The sequence below is a fragment of the Equus caballus genome, chromosome 3 (assembly GCF_041296265.1).
Source record: "Equus caballus isolate H_3958 breed thoroughbred chromosome 3, TB-T2T, whole genome shotgun sequence".
Taxonomy (NCBI): Eukaryota; Metazoa; Chordata; class Mammalia; order Perissodactyla; family Equidae; genus Equus; species Equus caballus.
Window position 1 is genome coordinate 105,535,680 of NC_091686.1, and position 21,054 is coordinate 105,556,733.

Genomic DNA, 21,054 nt, shown 5'->3' on the forward strand with positions numbered 1-21,054 from the left:
AACTGACAGAAAATAAATTTTCATTGTCTAAGCCACTCAGTCTGTGGTATTTTTTCACAGCAGCCCTAGCAAACTAAGAAAGGATTCAAACAAAGCATTCATGTAAATATGCTCCCATATAAAAAGTTATTTTAAAAAAATGAAATAATTGAAACACATGGAAAATAACAGAATCTAAAAAAAAACACCTCATTTACCTACCACCCAGATTTTAACAAATGTGGACATCTCATCATATTTGCTTCAGATTTTTTTTTAAAGAAATAAAATTCAATACTTGAAGCGTGCTTGGCACCCTTTAGATGTGCTTCCATATCCTCCCACCCCAGAGGTAACAATATGTGGAAGTTGGAGAAAGCCTTTTCTGTCCACATTTTCACATACTCACATGTATGCATATGTCAAAAGCAACTTATGGTACTGCTTTGTATTTACATAATGAGATGTGTAAATACTTTTTCCTTCAACATTATTTTGAGGTTATGTGTACATTTTGATACATGTGGCTACAGTTTAATTATTTTCACTGCTCTGCAGTCTTCCATTGTCTGGGTATACCACAGTTTACTTATCCACTTTCCTGCTGATAGACATCTGGGTTGTTCTCAAGTTTTCATTATTATAAACACTACGGTGTTGACCAATCTTGTGTATGTCTCCATGCGTGCATGTACAATCACAGAGGACTTGCATCTCCAATTTTGCTAGATACTGCACTCCAAAATGATTCTATCAATTGTTAGGCTTTTAATTTTTCCCGAATCTGATAGGTTTGAAATGGTAATCCATTGTTTATTGTTTTATGAAGAATAATTTATATACAATGAGCTGTGCGATTTGATGATCTTTGACAAATGTATTCACCTGTGAAGTCAGGACCATGCTTGAGATACAAAGTATTTCCATCATCCTCCAAAATTTCCTCATGTCCCCATCCAATCCATCCTTACCTCTGCCTCGATCTCCAAGCAACCACTGGACTGTTTTTTCTCTTCTTTCTCTTTTTAAAAATTTTTTTGTGGGGCCAGCCCTGTGGCCGAGTGGTTAAGTTTGCGTGCTCCGCTTCAGCGGCCCAGGGTTTCGCTGGTTCGGATCCTAGGCAGGGACATGGCACTGCCCATCAGGCCATGCTGATGTGGTGTCCCACATGCCACAACTAGAAGGACCCACAACTAAAATATACAACTACGTACTGGGGGGCTTTGTGGAGAAGGAGAAGAAGGAAAGAAGAAAGATTGGCAACAGATGTTAGCTCAGGTGCTAATCTTTAAAAAAAATTTTTTTTTGCTGAGGAAGAGTTGCTCTGAGCTAACATCTGTTGCCAATTTTCCTCTGATTGCTTGAGGAATGGCCTGTTTTCTTTAACAATAGGTCAGTTTTCATTTTAGAAAATTTTATATAACTGGAATCATATGGTCTGTTCTCTGTGTTGGGCTTCTTTCAGTTAGCATGATGATTTTGAAATTCATCCATGTTGCTGTGTTTTATCAGTAGTCTGTTCCTTTTTATTGTATAGATATATTTTTTGTTTATCCATTCACCTATTGGTGAAATTGGGGTTGTTTCCAGTTTAGGGTATTACAAGAAAGGCTGCTGTGAACATTTCTATATGGCTGTTTGCTTTCATTTCTCTTGGGTAAGTACAAAGAAGAGGGATGGCTGGGTAGCATGATAGGTATACGTTTAACTTTACTCATTATGGTGTTTATTTGTATTTCCCTAATGATAATGTTGTCCATCTTTTCATGTGCTTATTGGCCATTCATATATTTTCTTTTGTGAAGTGTCTGTTTAAATATTCTGTTCATTTCTTAATGGGGTAATTTTACTTCTTATTCTTGAGTTGTCTAATTTCTATGTATTCTAGAATTCTGGACACAAGTTCTTTATCAGTTATGTTTGTCAAATATTTTCTCTCAGTTTGTGACTAGAAATTTTATTTTCTTAAGTGTCTTTTGAAGAGCACAAGGTTTTAGTTTTGATGAAGACCAATTTATCAATTTTTTCTTTTATGGTGTGTTCCATTTGTGCTCTAAGAAATCTTTGCAAACGCAAAATCACTTAAGAAGTTCTCCTGTTTTCTTCTAGAAGTTTTAGCTCTTACATGTATATGTATGGGGTGAAGGTTCAGTGTGTGTGTGTGTCTGTGTCTAGTTATTACGGCACCAGTTGTTGAAGACTGCCCTTTCCATTGCAATGCCGTGGCACCTTTGTTGAAAATCAATTTACCAAACGTGTAGGGTTTATTTCTGGATTCTCTATTCGGTTTCATTGATCTCTATCTTTGCACCAATTATCACTGTCTCGATTGCTGTAGCTTTATAAGTTTTGTGATCAGATAGTATAAGCCCTCCAACTTTTGTTCCTATTCTGTAGTGTTGGCCAAAATATTTCCATACACATTTTAGAATTAGCTTGTCAATTTTCACAAACATTTCGGATGAGATTCTGACTGTGTTGAAACTCTAACTCTTCCATAGTTTGGGGTAGAGATCTCGCGCATCTGTGGCTGGACTTCTTAGGAATCTGAGACGTTTTGCTGCTGCTGTAAATGGCATCTTTTTAAATTTTCTTTTTCTGACTAACGTTGCTGGTATATAAACCTTGTACAATTCACCCATTAATTCTAATAGTTATTGGCAGAGTCTTTTGAATTTTCTACATGCTTAATTATGTCATCTGTAAATAACGACAGCTTTCCTTCTTTCTTTCTCATCTTCACTCCTTTTGCCTCCTTCTGTCTTTACTGCACTGGTGATGCTCTCCAGCACAATACTGAGAAAGACTTGTGAGTGCAGCCATGCTCGTCATGAAACCGATTTCAGAGGGAAAGTGTGGAAGGCAGGATAGCGGCCCCTAAAAACATCCACATCCTAGTCTCTGGAACTTGCGAGCATGTTACGTGCAAGGGGAGTGAAAGCTGCAGATGGGAATTACAGTGGTCTACCACAGACCTTCAGTAGGGAGAACGCCTAGATTATCCAGGGGGGCCCAGTGTAACCACAAGGGTCCTTAAAAGGGCCAGGCAGAAGTGGTGGCAGAGGGATGCGATAAGAAAAGGATTCAACCCACTGCAGCTGGCTTTGAAGATAGAGAAAGAGGGCTGCAGGCCAAGGAGTGTGCGAGGCCTCTAGAATCGGGAAAGGGCAAGGAAACAGATTCTCCCCAGGTGGCCCAGCACCCTCACACCTTTCGGCAGGCTCTCTTAAGTAGCTGCCAACTGAATGCTGGACAGCCCGCTCCCAAGTCTAATTATGGTCTGTGGATCCACCAGTTGGGATTGCTGGGACTACTGGGGACTCCTCCTTGGGAGCTGAGCACACATTGGCAAATTCTGGGTTCCTTGGCTTATAGGACCATCACAAGTCCCCCTTACTTTCCCTCTGCTTGCTCCTCCAAAATTGTTGCTCCCATGTGGCCTTGGTGCTATTGATGGTTTTAGCCCAAACTGCTCATTTCTGGAATCCACAGGGATATTCTATCACCTGATTTTAGAGAAAATGGTGTCACTGTGTTTTTTCTTTTGCTATCCTAGTTGCTCTGTGGTGATTTGGGGAGATTAAAAAAGTACCATAGGTGCTGCTATCCAGCCTCCAATAATTAATTTTTGATTTTAAAATGATTTGTATTTTCCTAATTACATTATAATGCCCAAGACAGGACTAAGCTAGACATCGGTAAGTAACAAATAAATGCAAGATGTTAGTGACTAAACACGAGCACTTATTGCTTGCTCATGTCACAGTCCAGCGCAGTCGGCAGGCTCTCCTGGGAGCTTTCCATGCAGTGACTCACACGCCTTGGCTGCCTCCATTTTGCAAACTCTTTGTTTATAGCCAAATGGGAAGAAAAGAAAGTGGTTGATTATGACCAATGATTGTAACGGTAGTGAGCCTTACTGTCAGGTCTAGAAGTCACCTGTGTCACTTGTTCCACCTCACTGGCCAGAACTTAGTCTCATGGCCCCACACTAACCACGAGAGAGACTTGGAAACATAGGGCAACACTGAGCATCTTCTCTACAACTCTTTAGAGCTGCCCAAGCAACTCTGGGAAAGAAGGCAGACTGTGAAACATAAGACACCTTCTGTCTCTTCATATATATGTAATAGGATTTAAGATGTAATCTGATCAAAGAACATGTCACTATCATTTTTTAATAAGATTTTAATTCCATTAGTACAGAACTTAAAAAAAATTTTTGTGAATCAAATTATTTTCAAGTCTGCAAAAATCAATGTTTCCATGGTCTCCAATTGCTGATAAATTTGGGGGAGAATAAGGCAGCATATAAATAAATAAAATAAAATAAAATGTCTCCAATTATAAAGGTTCCAGTTAAATATGCCTTTTGGAATTATAAAGAATTAAACGATACCACTAATAAATGAAGTAAGAAAATAGTAGTTTGGCATCATTTATAAACATAAATGTGTTCAAAACATTATAAATATTCAATATACATACTTCAGGATAAATCTAGCCTTAAGACAGTGATTTTTATTACCATTAGTCTACCATGTTTGACACTACAATATACTTATTGAAAAAATTAACACAATATTTAAATAAGAATTAAGTTCCTGAAAATTTACAAAATATAACCAATGTACTCTGACTCGTAATCATATCTTAAATATTTCAACTTTACTTTCCTGGCCTAGTCAGACCATTTAAAAATATTTGCACATTATTTTAATTTCAGGACATAAGACAGTAGCAATTTACTAAGTTTTCCATTATAAAAATTAATATAGCAATTCTCAAAATACTGAAAAAACTGTTTTATAAAAGCAGTACCCACATCATAACAACTTATTTCTTTTAGAACACATCTTCAAAAGGCACATTTTGATTACTAGTGTTTATCTAAAGATAGTAGCTTGAGTGTTGGATTTCCAGTCAATCTTCCATTTTCTCAACATTAAGATGGTGGAGGGTCGCGGGAGGTAGGAGAACACAGGCTTCCGCTGGACTGCTGCTGCGACAGCAGTGTCTCTCGTCACCTCCCCGAGAGCGGGAGAAAGATGGGAGAGAGGGGGCGCTGCAGCTGTCTTCCGCCCTGATTTAACCTTCGGGAAATATTTCTTACACAAAAATATTTAATTTAAAAAAACCCACATGACAGAAAGCTTAAAAAACAAAGGGCCAAGACCACAAACTGCCCAGTTTAGTCTGAGTGGTGATGTGACTTGTTTGGTGCTTGACGAAGAGAACGAAACTTCCGCTTCTTTGGACTCACGTCTTCACATCAGGCTCCCCCCAATTTAAATTGCTTGGTGAGTTAAAAGTGCTACAGATTCCCAGGACAGCAGACATACTGCTATTCAAAATCACATATAAATGATCTCACGGTTATCTCTGTCATGTTCCCCTTTAATTAGGGCACGTATCCTAAAGTTGAATGTAATTATAATAACATCGATAATTTCAAGTAATCTACAATACTATTATTATTTGTAAGAGCTTATGTCCTAGGACCCCAAAGTGCAATCCAATACACACCTGGGGGTATGGTTTACTTTTCAGTGAAGTTTAATACTAACTGAAGTAATAAATTGAATAAGATTAGTACTCTGAAGTACTAATTAAGTACTTGATCAATGCAAGAAAGAAAAGAGAATTTTTAATTTTGGAATTTCAAAATATTAGGGATCTCCTTAATTTCATATTATTCCCCTCAAGTCTCAGTTGAATGTTTCCATTTTATAAAAAAGGATGTCTTTAGATTTTTTTTCTATATAAGAAAATAATTTACCAAAAATATCCTGAAGTACAAAAAAGAAAATGGGTGCCTGCTACCTAACCAAGATATAATTTTCTGGTCCCTAATAATGGTCATTTTAGGGGCACTTATTCAAGTTCTAAAACAGCAGCTTTTTAAATTAAGGCAACATTGCTTTATTCTAACCTGTTTTTCTATTAACTACTCTATTAAGAGTGCATAAGAGCAGTTTCACCCTCAAAGGCCTCTTATAATGTAAGAAGAGTTAACATGAACAATCCTCTCAATGTTTAAAAAGCATATAAAAAGTTATTCTATTCAAAGTCAACAAATATCTTACTTTTCTATTTGGAACTCTAAAGTAATTACAGTCATATCAGAATGTATAAACCATGAAATTACCTTTTAAACTAACATCAGCAACATTTTTTCTACAAAAATACAATATAGGAGATCTATCACTTCTTCCCTGAAATAGAAATTTAATATTTGGACAAAAAACTGTAAACTTTTGATTACATTCAAAAGATAACCTTTTAAAGACTTATATTATTTGAGGTTTTGGCAACTGGAGCTCTTAACAGCAGATTTACATTACTGTAACATATTAACAACAACAATGCCAAAGAGTTTGTTTCTCTTACTCTTACATCTGCTACCAGGAGGAAAAGAACGGCTTCCTGCAATGGAAAGTTTGGGTGAAGGAATTGCTGAGGTGGACAATCCGACCCTGACTTCCACCTCGACTGCGCTCCACAATCACGCACGGCATCTGCACCAGCTGGACAGGGCTCTTCCCGTCTCTCAATGCCTGAGTAAGATTTAAGATCTGTGGAAAGAAGAGAGATTTTCACCAGCTCAAAAAGATAAAAACCTTCAGTTCACGGACATTGTTTTAACCATTTATTCTTAACTACAATTTTTATTCCATCCATTTATGCCTAAGAGAGATTGTGATGAGAATTAACTGCTATAAATATATATCATACGGATACATGTATGTTTATACACACATATAGATACACACACACCCCTGCACAGAATTAGAATTAAATAACTTTTGCCAACTGGTGACTTTCAAATATTCCAGAAGACAACTATGTCCAGGAGCAGCAGAATCGGGGACTGAATAAAGTGAAGGGTTCCATAGACCCCATTCGACAGAGAGCCTAAACAAATGCTGGTTCACATAGTTTGATTTTAACTAAATACTTGCCTTATCCACTCATTTAACATATCCATTTATTGCATGACCACTGCATCCTAGGCTTTGTTCTAAGTGCTGAGGATTTATTTACAACAGTAAATAAACAAACAAAGTCCCTGCCTTCATAGAGCTTACATTTTGGCAGCAAGAGGAGTCAATAAACATTATGAATAAGAAAATGATACCACGCGTTGGAAGGTACAAGTGCCACGGGAAAGCATGACGCAAGGCGAGTAGGTTAGAGAATTTGGGAAGGTAGCCATTTAAAATCAAGTTTTAGTTAAGAGTTTAATCTTAAATAGGAAAAATAAAACTAGGAAAAGTAAAATATATTACATTCCATGTTTAAACGTATTCTTAGAATTGCTACTTGAGTATATAAATAAGCGTATGAAACCCTTACATACATACATAGCTTACAGCCTATTCTACTCTGTTCAGAGAAAATAAAATTTTAATAATTCATTTTCTTTTTTTCCTGCATATCAGGTAAAAAATTCCCTTTGTTATGTACTTTAGAAATAAGGATATCTCCTTCACATATTTGGAAATATTTAATACACAAATAGTATGCATTGTACTGGTTCTTGTAAAGGCTATTTAATAGTGATAAGCATAGAGGTTTCAACATAAAGTCATACTAATAAACAAACTTCATAATACTTTGAATAGTGTAAACTAGATGGTTTAGATCCTAGAAGATTTGAAGTATTTAACACAGCAGGAACATAAACCTTTACTAGCAACAGTAGTTACTCATTGTATTCATGTTTTAGGATTCCTTTTAAGTTCTTCCCTTAAAATATTCTAGGCCGGCTATATATGGGTAACAAGGCAAAAAGAATTTATGAAATTTACATTCATAAGCATTGTTCTTATCACAAAAATAAAATGTGGGCACCAGCATGGGCTAAGGAATGAAACGTTCTGGTTAGTTTCCTCTTCTAGCTTTAAAAATCCTATTCTACAGGGGCCGGCCCTGTGGCCGAGCGTTTGGGTTCGCGCGCTCTGCTTTGGCGGTCGAGGGTTTCGCTGGTTCGAATCCTGGGCGCAGACATGGCACAGCTCATCGGGCCATGCTCGGGCGGCATGCCACATGCCACAGCTAGAAGGACCCACAACTAAAAATACACAACTATGTACCGGGGGGGCTTTGGGAGAAAAAGGAAAAATAAAATCTTTAAAAAAAAAATCTATTCCACAAATGTTAGCCTAAACACACTAATTTAAGTAACATCTAACATTTTCCCGACTCTAAAAACAATACATGATTTGTTGTAGAGAATCTGGAAAACAGAACAGTACAAAGAAAATCAGTCATTCTACAAGATTAACAATTTTCAAATATATAATAGCAAAAATCATTCAATCCTAAAACGACCCTAAATATTAATATTTCTTTGAGAGTTGAAAAGACACTTGATAAATGATCTTGCATTTATTTACTAAAGAAACATTTACTGAGTATGCACTGTGTTGGGAGGAGAGAAGACTGAATAGAAAGAAAAAAGACCACGTGAGCCCTTAAAGTACTCACACTCTAGAAGCAAACAGCACTGTCAACAAATAACTGCAACGCAGTGTGATCAACACTATAACAACAGTGGGCCTATGCCCTGACTTTAAAATCCCATCCCCTCCCCTCATACCACCCATTTTTTCATTTCTCAAAGAATAAACAAATCTATTATTATATGTTTAAATCAGAGAAGATTATTTTTGAAAACAGACTAAACATTGCAGGCAAGGAGAAATACTTCAGAATTCTCCATCTATGCCACATTTGCCAACTTGGTAGGGATGTAATAGTTACGTCACGGGCAGATGGTATAAACTCGCAGACTTCAACATACAGATTCTGCTTTCCTTTAGATAGTTCACTGGTCCTCAAATTTTAGTGGGCATAAGAATTACTGTGCTATCTACCTAAAACCACATATATTCTACTTTATGTTGATTTTCAATAGTAATGTGCCCCAAACGCTGACTGTAACATCAAATTTCTGAGTAAAACGTGACACCAGTGTATTCCCACAGAGTGCAGCAGAAATCAGAACTCCCCGGGGGGGGCAGGAGGAGCCTAGAAAAGCAGAGCTGGAGCCTGAAGGAAAAGCTGTTCTCCAGACGAAGAGGAAAAGGCACTGAGGAGGGAGCGGCACGCACAGGGCACCAGTGGGAAAGGGAAATGGGGAGGAAGAACAGAAAGAGTGGAGAGGCTTCGGGGAAGCCACAAATGACAAGAAAAGAGCAGGTGGACTGGTTGGAGGCAGACTGTGCAGGATCTTGTTGACTGTGCTCAAAGTCAGGACTTAAGCCTGTGCACACTGACAAATCATGGTAGTTTGAAGTCACAAAAGCCATGATCAGATTTGCTTTTAGAGACGGTTCTGGTCTAAGGTGAAAGAGGGACGGGCACAAAGGTAAAGACACCACATAGAAGACCAGTGAACGCAGAGAAGAGATAAGGGTCCCAGGCAGAGGCAAGGTCTAAATGTTGCAGACGTGCCAGGCTAAGCCCTTATTTTACAGATGTTACTCAACCCCCTTGGAGCCAAGTTTCCTCCACATAAAGTGCAGATAACTATGGAGAGCTGTTATGAGGATAAACAATAACAAACATAAAAATATCTAGTAAAGGGTCAAGTACTCAGGAGGCACTAGTCTTAGTTTCATTTTTTTTTAACATCAATTATTACTGAATCTGTAAATAAGCTTCTGGTTTATAAATCACTGAATAGAAGGTCACTGTGTATTCATAAAAAACAGTTTTATTCATTATTCCTGCCGTTTTTTTCAGATGTGTAAAATATATTTCACATTTCCCATAAATAAGTATTTTCTGAGGTCCAGTGTTCCAATAGGCACAGGTAGAACGGAAAATGAATGCTCTTATTGACCCTGATCATGACCTACTACTATTTAATGTAAAATTCAAAATATGGTTTAACTTTCATAAACATTACTAGTCCCAGATTTTATAAGAAATGCCTTCCTACTAGCTCCTAGTTCCAGTCCACACCCTCATGGGAGAATTAGAGCATGTCACTGATTATGTGTGTAAAACTAAAGACTTACTATAAACTAGGGCAAAAGCCTTGGTTGTACAAAGTACAAATCATGAAGTTCATTGGCAAAACTGGAGGGAAGACGGATTTAAGGGATAATTATAAATGATGGAAATAACGTAAGTACTTTGACTCAATTAAAGAACTAGCTGAAATAATGCTTCTGTTGTTTGGAACATAGGTCACTGCTATCTGTTTTTGTTAAGCCTCTGTTTCATAAGCACTGATTTACTTTAGAGAATAAAATAATACCTGATTTCTTATGCCAGATTTTTAAAAAAACTGTTAAAACCAGAAAGCTACATGGGGGCTGGCCCAGTAGCATAGTGGTTAAATTCATGCCCTCCACTTCAGTGGCCCAGGGTCCAGATCCCAAGCATGGACCTACAAACAGCTCATCAAGCCATGCTGTGGTTGCGTCCCACATACAAAAAATAGAGGAAGATTGGCATAGACGTTAGCTCAGGGACAATCTTCCTCAAGCAAAAAGAAGAAGATTGGCACATTTGTTAGCTCAAGGCTAATCTTCCTCACCAAAAAAACAAACCCAGAGAGCTACACGATCACGTACATGGTCAGGGTACCTTATTCTTTTTGGCTATCAGAAAGGTCAAAAGCATATTAAAATTTAAAAAACAAAAGAAAATCAAATTAACACACATAACCAAGGTATCACTTTCTTTTTTTCTTTCCCCAGATCTTGATCCTGTCATTTTTATATTGTATTACATACATTTGTATAATACTTGAACTCTTTCGTGAATGAGACAGGATATGAATAAATAAACCCAAAACAGCACATAGCTGCAGGTATATCTTTGTAATAGACCTCAAAACTGGAATGTCCCGTATCTTTTCAGATATGCATTTTTAAATTTAAATTCCTCATGTACTAACTTTAATCAATAATTAGGGCTTCCAAAATAATTTACAGCTTTTATTTTTTTTTAAAATCCTAAGACAAAGATATATCTTTAGGGATAAAAAAATTCCAGAAGATGGAGCATATCGATAAGTCAATTTGTTTCAAGCAAAAAGGTCAAATTAGGGCAAAATTACCTATCTTTGCCTGAAAATTTAGCTCAAATGTAGTTTGTGATGGTAACACTTGCAACATAATTACAATCATTCATCACTCAAGCCCTTCATTTATGCCTCAACTACCAAAAATGCCTCCCCACAACGCTCCCTGGCTCTAGACTCTTCATCCGCTGAGCAAACCTGTACCCTACTGTCCAGCCTGACCTTCCGCAGTGGTTCCTCATCTTTGTTGGGCTAGCAACGCATTTAGCTGAGATATAAATCTTATGGGCTCTCAGGCCCAAAATACACATATAAACACAATTTAATGCACAACTTCAGGGAGTTCGTAGACGAAACCTAGGATAAGGTCTCCTCTCCAGAAATCCCAGTCTCAACACAACCCTTTTTAATGCTAAATCTCTAACTGCTCCAATCCCTTCTACGTGGAATCTATACTCTCGCACTCAGGGCCCTCCATGATCTGGCCCTATCTTAATCCTCCAGGCATTTCACTTGCTATTCACAACTCCCGAGTCCAGCAAAGCACTGCATAAATGCAACGGGGCACAGAGATGTACAAGCTAATAATCCATCCCTTTTCCCTGACCCCTGCTCTCCTCATCAGAGCAAGAGTTCCATGAGAGGAGGAACTGGGTTTTGCTCACTGCTTTATCTCAATGACTAGAACAGTTTCTGGCTCTAGTTCTGTCAATAGATATTTGATGAATGAATGATTATCTAATTTAATTGTATTTATTTGCTAACGTTATATGATAATCAATGCATAAACTAGACTCCTATTCTTTGCCACAGATATGCAACAAACAGCTATCTTAAATTAAATGCATATTTTAGGAAGAAAAAGTTAATTAGTAAGTCATTGAAAGACAATGTTTACAGTATAATTTATTTTCATTTCAAGTCCGCCTTTCCAAATCTAAATACTATTAATAGAGTGGAAGAACCAGATGTCGGGTCTGTAGGTCAGCCCCGCCTGCAGGTCCACATCAGCAGACCTCATACCTTTTATCTCTAATTAAAGGAGTTGAGAAGGAGTAAGAAAACTGAGTCACAATTAGTACTTTCATGCCTCAATCAGTGCTCAACCTTGGTGACATGGTTATTTACTGACTGTTCTAGCAAAGGCCAAACATATACGATGAGGAAAATAATTAACAGGCAACAGAACTTGGCATTGAACATCTAAGCAAGTAGACTTGAGGAAGAAAAAGATAACACTCAGGAAAATAGTTATCAAAATGAGGACAAAGAATTCACAGTAGAGGGAAACTGGCTGTCTAACAATATACAAGGTCAAAAATATCTAATTTATAAGACAATAGAGGAAAGATACCATCAAAATCAACTTCATTTCTAACCATCTGAGCTATTTTGGTTCAGCATAAAAGGCAGTACTGAGAGTTGCATCTTTGGGTCACAACAGAGAAGAAAGCTGACTACTGTTTCAAAGGGAGATTTTTTTCCTTAATGAACAAGAACATAAAAAGGGGACCTACCTGACCCCTCATCACAGACATCTGACTTTCGAAAGTGGCTTTGTCAAATCGTCTGTCCATCTATCACAGAAAGGAAAAACAGCATTACAATCCCAAAAATCAAGATCTTTGAAACATATATTTGAAAATAAATGAACCCTTCAACTTAGCACGTAAGGTCAATTAGAAAGCTTTCCTAATGATAAAATAACATGAAAAGAGTGTTTTTACCTGACGTATTTTTGAATACCCTCCAGAATGACAAGAATAGTTTATTTATACTCGAATTTGTTCCAAAAACGATTTAAAATGACTTTCCAGTCAATGGGTTTAGGCTTTTTAGAGAGAATTAAATCATAGCAGGTCACCAAACATTTATTATAATTTATAGAGTAATTTTGTAAAAATTCAACTTTTGAAGAAGAAAACTTCCCAAGTTTTAATGTGGTCTCACTAAAAAGAGTACTCATAGGAAGTGTAACTTCACAAATTCAGGCTCCTGCAGAGTAAACTGCTGATTTCTCTCTGCTCTGTCAGGGCCACTGCAAGCAGTGCTACCTGAAGCAATAAACTGCATGTCAGCTCTATCAGGAAAATCTCTACATTGTAAGATTTCATTTTCTACAATAATTAAAACTAAAAATGTATTTACCTTAAAAAGTTCATGAAGATCTTCACATAAATCTTGCACAAAGTTCATATCAGAAATACACGGTAGAATCAAGTTTCTTATTTCTTCAGAAAAAGGAACTTCTGCTTGAGGAAGCCAAGCCCAGTGAAATGGATCTGATAGAAAAAATTATTCTTCTAATCAGTGGGGCGAAATAGCTTATTTAGATCCACATTTATCCTGGTTCTTTCCTACAATTATCCTTTGCCATCTAAATTATTTGGATTCTAAGTTTGGATGATCAATTTGAATGGTAAAGCACAGTAAGGTATTAAATGAACTCATTTCTGAGTTTTAAATAGTAAAGAATAAGAGGGCTTTTTTGTTTTTGAGGAGGATTAGCCCTGAGCTAACATCTGCTGCCAATCCTCCTCTTTTTGCTCAGGAAGACTGGCTCTGAGCTAACATGCGTGCCCATCTTCCTCTACTTTATATGTGGGATGGCTACCACAGCATGGCTTGCCAAGTGATGCCATGTCCACACCAGGGATCCAAACCGGCGAACCCCGGGCCGCCAAAGCAGAACGTGACTACATAAGTGCTGCACCACCAGGCCGGTCCCAAGAATAAGAGTTTTGATAATGACTCTATCTCAAACAGCCCCATACCAAAAAATATATCTGAATCTCTGGTTCCTGAGTTTGGATATTGGGGGATATCTATAATTTGTTTACAGCCCTGGATCAAATACCATGGCTGAGGTCTCCCTGCTCTTCCAGCCACAAATCATCAGGAACTGACCACTTATTTATCTGTGTGTGTGTGTGTGTGTGTGTGTGTGTACGTATATTGTATGATGTTGTAAAATTTTAAATCATTACTAGGTAAATAGGTAAGTGGCTTTAAGGGATAAATGATCCAAGACTCTGGGCTAACTCTAGTTCTCTCCCAAGAGGACTATTAAATCTACACATTGCCAGGACTAGAAAGATCTGTAGAGTAATGGAATCTTCTAGAGAGGGGGCATATTCAGATTCCTGCAAGAACGTGTAAGGCTTATGACATTATGATCGCCCACACAACTACTGTGGGTACATCCAATGAGACCTCCAGCTTTGATGGCTCCCACCATTTAGAAAGCCCTGAGGAAGAATCTGCCTTTAGAGTCATTCCTTCTTACTTCTCTCTTATCTATCTCTTCATACACTGTGGGAAGGATATAGTCCATTCTGAAGAAAGCCTTTTGTCTGGCCCATATCTCCCTGGACTATGTCCAATTTCTTTTCACCTTTTCCCAACCAATTACATAAAAGAAAAGCCCTTATTCTATGCCTGCCTCTACTTCCAATCCCTATCCTTTAACTTCTACTCTCATCATTCAAACTGTCCCCCTGAGACCACCAGTCATCTCATAAGGGTCTCTCCGAAGGCCCATTTGCAGTCTTCACACTACTTAATGTCTTCGTAGCAAGCTCTCTACCATCTCCCTCTGTGAAATTCTCTCCGAGGTGGCTTTGAAGATACCACTCTCAAAGTTTACCTTCTGTCTTTTAAGCTACTTCTCTCATTTGCTGGTCTTTCCTCTCATCGTCAATGTCACCATTCCCCTAGATTTTGTACTTAGTCTTATCTCTCCATTCACTACACATTCATGGAACATTAACTGAGTACTCAGGTACCTCGAATTGTCCCAGTGATGCTACTTGTTCACTATGATTTCCCCGGGTGATAGCAAACACCACCATGACTTCCACGACCAAGGTGAGAGTTTAACAACTATGTCCTCAATACCAATTCCTCTTTAAGGTTCAAGATTCTTAATCCCTAACTGTGTCTTTGGTAAAATTTCCCAGATGTACTGTAGGCACCCTAAATTTAACATTTTTAAAGTATAATTTGCATATAGATTCCAAACCAATTAGAGGAAAAAAAATGGAACAAAGACATCTCAAGTTAGTTCAACAAAACATAGGAAGGGAAAAAAAGAAAAAAGTAGAATTCATGGAAAATAGAAAAAAAATTACATGGCAGGAAAAGTTCAAATGCATCAGTATTTATTGAGACTTAAACTAAATGTACCTATTAAAAGAAGCTCAGATTGGGTAAAAAATATCCAGCTAAGTGCTGTATATAAGTCACATGCTTAAAAAAACTGCTAGAAGTTAAAAATTAAAGTCTTCAATAATACCAGGTAAATGCTAATAAAAAGAAATGAAATATAGCAATGCTATAACAGACAAAATAAGAAAAAGCAAAAAACATTAAGAGGGATAAAGTGGGATATAGGTAACACTGATAAAAGAACAAGCCACTAGCAAGACAAATGCTGGGGCTTTATGTGTGTGAAATACAAAGCAAAAAATGTACAGAAATGCAAGAAGAAATTCACAAAATCACAATCATAGTGAACTTTAACATCCTCTCAAAAATGAACAGATAAACTGGTCAAAAAATAAGTCAAGAACATGATTTAACTAACAACTAACAAGCTTTAATTAGCAGACAGATACACCTTTGTGCCCCAAAACATTTTTTCAATATAGTCCTTCAAATTGGCCATCTATCAGATTACAAAGGAAATACTAACAAATTTCACACAGCCACATTCACAGATCACAAAGCAATAAAACTAGAAAATAACAATAGACATTTTTTTTTAAAAAAATGAGCTCACCTAGAAATTTTAAAATCAAACAAAATACTTCTAATTTACTTTTGTCAAAAAGAAAATCTGAAAGTATGACTGTGTAAAACAGAACAACAGAGCAACACTTATCCAATCTACTGTTTAGTCAAAACGATACCTGGGAATCACGTATGGGAAAGCAATATAGGATGAACATAATAGAAGAAAAGAATAATAATGGAAAACATAAATCAGTGAAAGAGATAAAGCTAATAAACAAACTGAAAACCTGATTAATAAAAGGCCAAGTATCTGAAAAAAAGCAAAAACTAAATAAATATAAAAAGGCCAACACTTTACAGTAGACAAATCTTTGGCAAGTTTAATGATGAAAAAAGCCCACTAAGAGTAGGAATTTAAAAGAGGCATAATCATAGATAGAGACTATTTTTAAATTACACAGTATTTCAAACATATACAAAAATCAAAAAACTAGCACAATGAACTCCCATATTCTGAATGACCTAATTCAATGATTCCCAAATTTCTATAAAATTTGTTTCTTCTATCTCCCTGTTTTGCCTTCCCCTACGTAATTTAAGGCAAATTCCAGACATCATTTCATTTCACCCCTAAATACTTAATATGCATAGAGGGGACTTTTTAAAATTATGAGAGCATTCTATAAAAAACTTTATACCAATAAATCTACAACTCAAGATCTCATGGGCAATTTCAAGCAAAATAAAAATGTCTAAAACTGGCTCAAGAAGATGTAGAAAACCGGACCATTAACCGCAGGAGAGACCGGTAAGCAAGTTAAAGCACTACTGACTAAAAAGGCGGGAGGGTGGTAGGCCTAAATTGTTTTATATATGAATACTGCCCCAAACATTAAAGTCTTACCAAAATATTAAAATAGATAATTCCCATGTTATATGTATTTTTAAAATTTGAAAACTATCAAATTTTTTCTTAAAAGGCAAGCCAAAATATCCCAAGTAGACACAGTCATTCACAGAAAAGCAAACAATATGCAGCAAGACCCACCATGAGTGCCTAGAACAGAGCCCTAATGAAGGATGACACTTTATGCGGTTTTTCCTCTGCTATTTTGAAGAAAAGTTTTGTGCCCTTGCTATTCTGGAAAAGTAGTAATTACAGAATCTATAGAAGGTTCTAAATACTCACATGCTCTCCACTCATCAGGATGTTTGAAAGGAAATGCCAGACCGTTATCAATTGCAGCTATTTTAATAAGTGGTTCTCTATCATCAATCCATTCTGCTTCCTAAAGGAGAGAAAAATGGTCTGTTGAGAAAAAAGATTTACATAAATATTTCCAAAAGATAAAATATTTACAATAATTATTGAAGTTTAAAGACATTTTATCTGAAGAGCGTATAAAAGTAAAAATAAGTTTCCAGGAGGCACAAATTTACCCCTGAAGGGAAGAGGCTGCCTTAAAAATCGGTAAGAATTTTATAATCAGTCTTCTTAAATTTGATATCATAAATTTGCACAGTAATGGCTTCCTTTTTTTCCTCTTTGAGGAAGAGGGCAGGGATTTTTAAGACTTAAAAATGTGTTGTTCTGGACAATTTATAGCTAGATGCACTGCTTAAATGTATATTTGCAAAATATTGATATTTTTAACATAACAACAAAGTAACCTTATTAAAATCTAGTCTTTCCTAGGGTTCCATAGAAATAATTAGTTCAAATACAAAATGTTTCTAAATAAAACTCCCCAAAGACCAGAGCTAAAGATAGCAAAGTCCAGTAGAAAGAACCTCAAGATACTCTTGACTACACAATGTAAGGCCATTCCTAACTTTTACATTCTTTTGTAGCAGAAACGAAGACCTCAGGAGCAAGAGGGCTTTGGTGTTAAAGAGTACTTGCTATTATCTAAAGATAGGTGGTGGCCATTATTAAGTGGTCTAGGTAAAATAATAAAAGGTAAAAAAAATAATTTTTAAATTAAAAGTATTAGAGTGAAGGTCCATGTGATATATACCAAGTTTCTTTTAGTTTATATAAAATATCTTACCTCAATGAAAATGCACAAAATACTTAAGAGCAAAAGAATGAAGTTTTCAGTAAAATCTAACTGCTCAAGATATACCAATAAAATATATTCAGGAACTATTATAAATATGTATGGTTATGTGTGTATTTCAAGCCTATTTCTGGTATAACTGCCATTTATTTTTATTTTTATCATTTTTTTCTTTTTACAACTTTACTGAGTTGTAATTTACACCCAATAAACTTCACATATGGAAGTGTACAATTTGATAAGCGTTGATAGATGTGAAACCTTCAGAGAAAGTTTCCTTGTGTCCTTCTCTCCCGCAAACCGCCCCCTGCCAGGCAATCGTCTGCTCTCTGTCACTAGGGATCAGTTTGCACATTTTAGATTCTTATAGAAATGGAATCAGATGGTATGTTCCCTTTGTGTGTAGCTTCTTTCACTCACCAGGATTTTGAGATTCATCCACATTTTTGAGTCATAAGACTCAGAAAGAAGTAAAGTAGTAACATATAAACATGTTGACCAAAAATACTAGGAGCCTTTATTACATAAAAGCAAAATAAATCTGGTGGTCCTAAAAAACGTACCAAGCCCTGTGGCCGAGTGATTAAATTTGCGTGCTCTGCTTCAGCAGCCCAGGGTTCACTGGTTCGGATCCTGGGTATGGACCTACACACCACTCATCAAGCCATGCTGTGGAGGCATCCCACACAGAAAAACTAGAATGACTTACAACTAGGACATACAACTATGTACTGGGGCTTTGGGGAGAAAACAAAAAAGAAAAGAGGAAGATTGGCAACAGATGTTAGCTCAGGGTAATTTTCCTCACCAAAAAAAAAAAAAAAATGTATCAAGCTGGTATCATTCTTCTATTCTAATACAACACAAAAACATAAAGCTGCACAGAGATTTAAACAAACAGCATAAAAAATGCAATATAAACAGGGGAAGGAAAGAAAAAAGATAAGAAAAACAGAAAAAGGAGATAAAACTAAGGATCTAACTGAAGGAAATGAGGAAATACAGGAGAATAACCTAACTTTAAGGAATCTTTTACAGAATTGATAGTGTGTGTGTGTATATATATACATATATAATTTTTAAATTTCCTTACCTTAATTTCCTTTCCATATTTCTGCTTTTCATATCTGATTAACCAATTATCATTTCCCCTGTCTTTCAAAACAACAACAAAAATCTGTCACTTCATTTTTTAATATCAAGGAAAAAAATCCAGTCAGCTCTTGATTTTCAAGACCTTCCTTAGTTATCTGTGGCATATGTTTACATATTAAAGGCTCCAATTTAACACATACAAATAAAAAATACTCATAAATGTTAGCTAACACTTATTGAGCATTTACTCCGTGCCAGAAATTGTTGTAAGTGTTCAAGGTGTATTAATTCATTTAACCCTCATAACCACTCTGTGAGCTATGTACAGTTATTGTCAAGAACTATTAAATCACGGTTATTCAAATCAAGGATAACTTCTCTCCACCTGCGGAGGAAAAAGCATCCACCCCTATTACTAGGCAAATTTCTGGGTAGGCTCTCAATGATGTCTGTATAAACTTGCTCCAGACTTCACACTTACTATTAAGAAACTAAATCTAGAAAAGTATATAACGCTTTTTCAGAAACTAACATAAATGAGCAAACATTCTGAACCTGTGATTCTCAAACTTCAGAGTGCGTCAGAACCACCTGGAGGACTTGTTAAAACACAGGCTGCCAGCCCCCACAAGCAGAGTTTCTGCTTCAGCAGGCCTGGGGTGGGCTCCTCTGAGAAGATGCGCGTCTAACCAGGCCCCACGTAACACTGAGCCTGACAGTGCAGGGAACCACATTTGGGAACCACTGCTACGGATTCTCTACATCCTTGCTCCCTACCAGCACAGAGAAAATTAAGAGTTTAATGTATTTACAGACTACACTAACAGTTACCTAAAGTCAAAATAAGCACCTAAAGTAATTTACACAATCAAGTTTTAATTATTCATATTATGCAGATAACATTTCTACTAACTGGCTTTGTCCCACTGACAAGAAACTCCCCCAGGGCTAGGAACTGATCTCTGTCGCCGGGCAGGAGCTTCTTACGAGTCAGACTCTCCGGCACAGGATTAATTCTGCCCAGGAGAGTCAGTGCAACATCTCTGTTCTCCAAGGCAGGTAGAGAAAAAAGGGCCTTAAGACTTCCGCAGCAAAATTTTATGTCTTTGCCTTAGATAACAAGAGTTGAATGCAGTTTGAAAGCTAACAAAATATGAGCAAACAAATGAGAGAAGTTCAATACCTGTATTTCTGATGATGTAATCCAAAACAACTAATCGTTCAAACTGTGACTGAAATTGTTTTCTAATATTCTCAGGCAAAGGGTCAGCTTCAAATTTCCTAAGCCAATATTCAGCCTCCTTGTAACCTTCAACAAACAACTGAAAGGAACCAATCTACAATTTTAAGAACTATAGTTAGAAAAGAAAGTACAAGAACAAAGGGATTACTTCTTAATGTCTCTGCAGTACTGTGATAAGATATGATATATAAACACGAAAAGAAAAATAGAAGAGTTTAACTAATTTAGATAAGCCACATTTATCAAGAAAACTATTTTATATACTAATTTAAATACTCACATAAAGAATACACAGCAAATTAAAAAGGCTCAACCCTAGACTTTCAAGGAGGACAGCAGCTATTTTTGGATAATTAAAAAAGAAAACATAGGGGCTGGCCTCGTGGCCGAGTGGTTAAGTTCTCGCGCTACACTTCCGTGGCGCAGGATTTCGCTGGTTTGGATCCTGGGCTCGGACATGGCACTGCTCATCAGGCCACACTGAGGTGACATCTCACATGCCACAACTAGAGGGACCCACAACTAAAATACACAACTATGAACTGGGGGGACTTGGGGAGAAAAAGCAGAAAAAAAAAAAGAACATTGGCAACGTTGTTAGCTCAGGTGCCAATCTTTAAGGGGGAAAAAAAATAAAATACACGTGCCCTCAAGGTGATACTCTGACGAAGAATGCTGGTTTCTAAAAATAATCATTAAAGTGAATTTAATTATGGAGGCCAAATTTTACACCTATCCTGGTTACTTAACAACAGTGCAATTTTGTTTTACTGAAAAAATACTTCAGGATTCTTTTTACAACATAAAATACAGAAAACAACTTTATTTTAAAAAAGAATGAATTCTTTGTGCAGATTAAAGATCCTGTCATAAACTTTGAAGAATGAATCAATTAATCATAA

At 36.6% G+C, this 21,054-nt stretch overlaps 1 protein-coding gene across 3 annotated transcripts in view; it reads right to left on the reverse strand.

The window, feature by feature from the left end:
- Positions 1-4,149: 4,149 nt before the first annotated feature.
- Positions 4,150-21,054, reverse strand: part of PI4K2B (phosphatidylinositol 4-kinase type 2 beta) — a 30,567-nt gene continuing 13,662 nt past the window's right edge. For 2 of the 3 annotated variants that reach the window (XM_023638276.2, XM_023638279.2), the window contains 6 exons: positions 20,093-20,246; positions 18,908-18,969; positions 16,944-17,043; positions 13,169-13,302; positions 12,538-12,597; positions 4,150-6,554 (listed from right to left, as the gene is read on the reverse strand). In XM_023638276.2, the coding sequence (XP_023494044.2) occupies positions 6,381-6,554; positions 12,538-12,597; positions 13,169-13,302; positions 16,944-17,043; positions 18,908-18,969; positions 20,093-20,246 (684 nt within the window). In that variant the 3' untranslated portion in view covers positions 4,150-6,380. The remainder of the gene's footprint in view (positions 6,555-12,537; positions 12,598-13,168; positions 13,303-16,943; positions 17,044-18,907; positions 18,970-20,092; positions 20,247-21,054) is intronic. The other variant, XM_023638278.2, reaches the window with a different exon arrangement.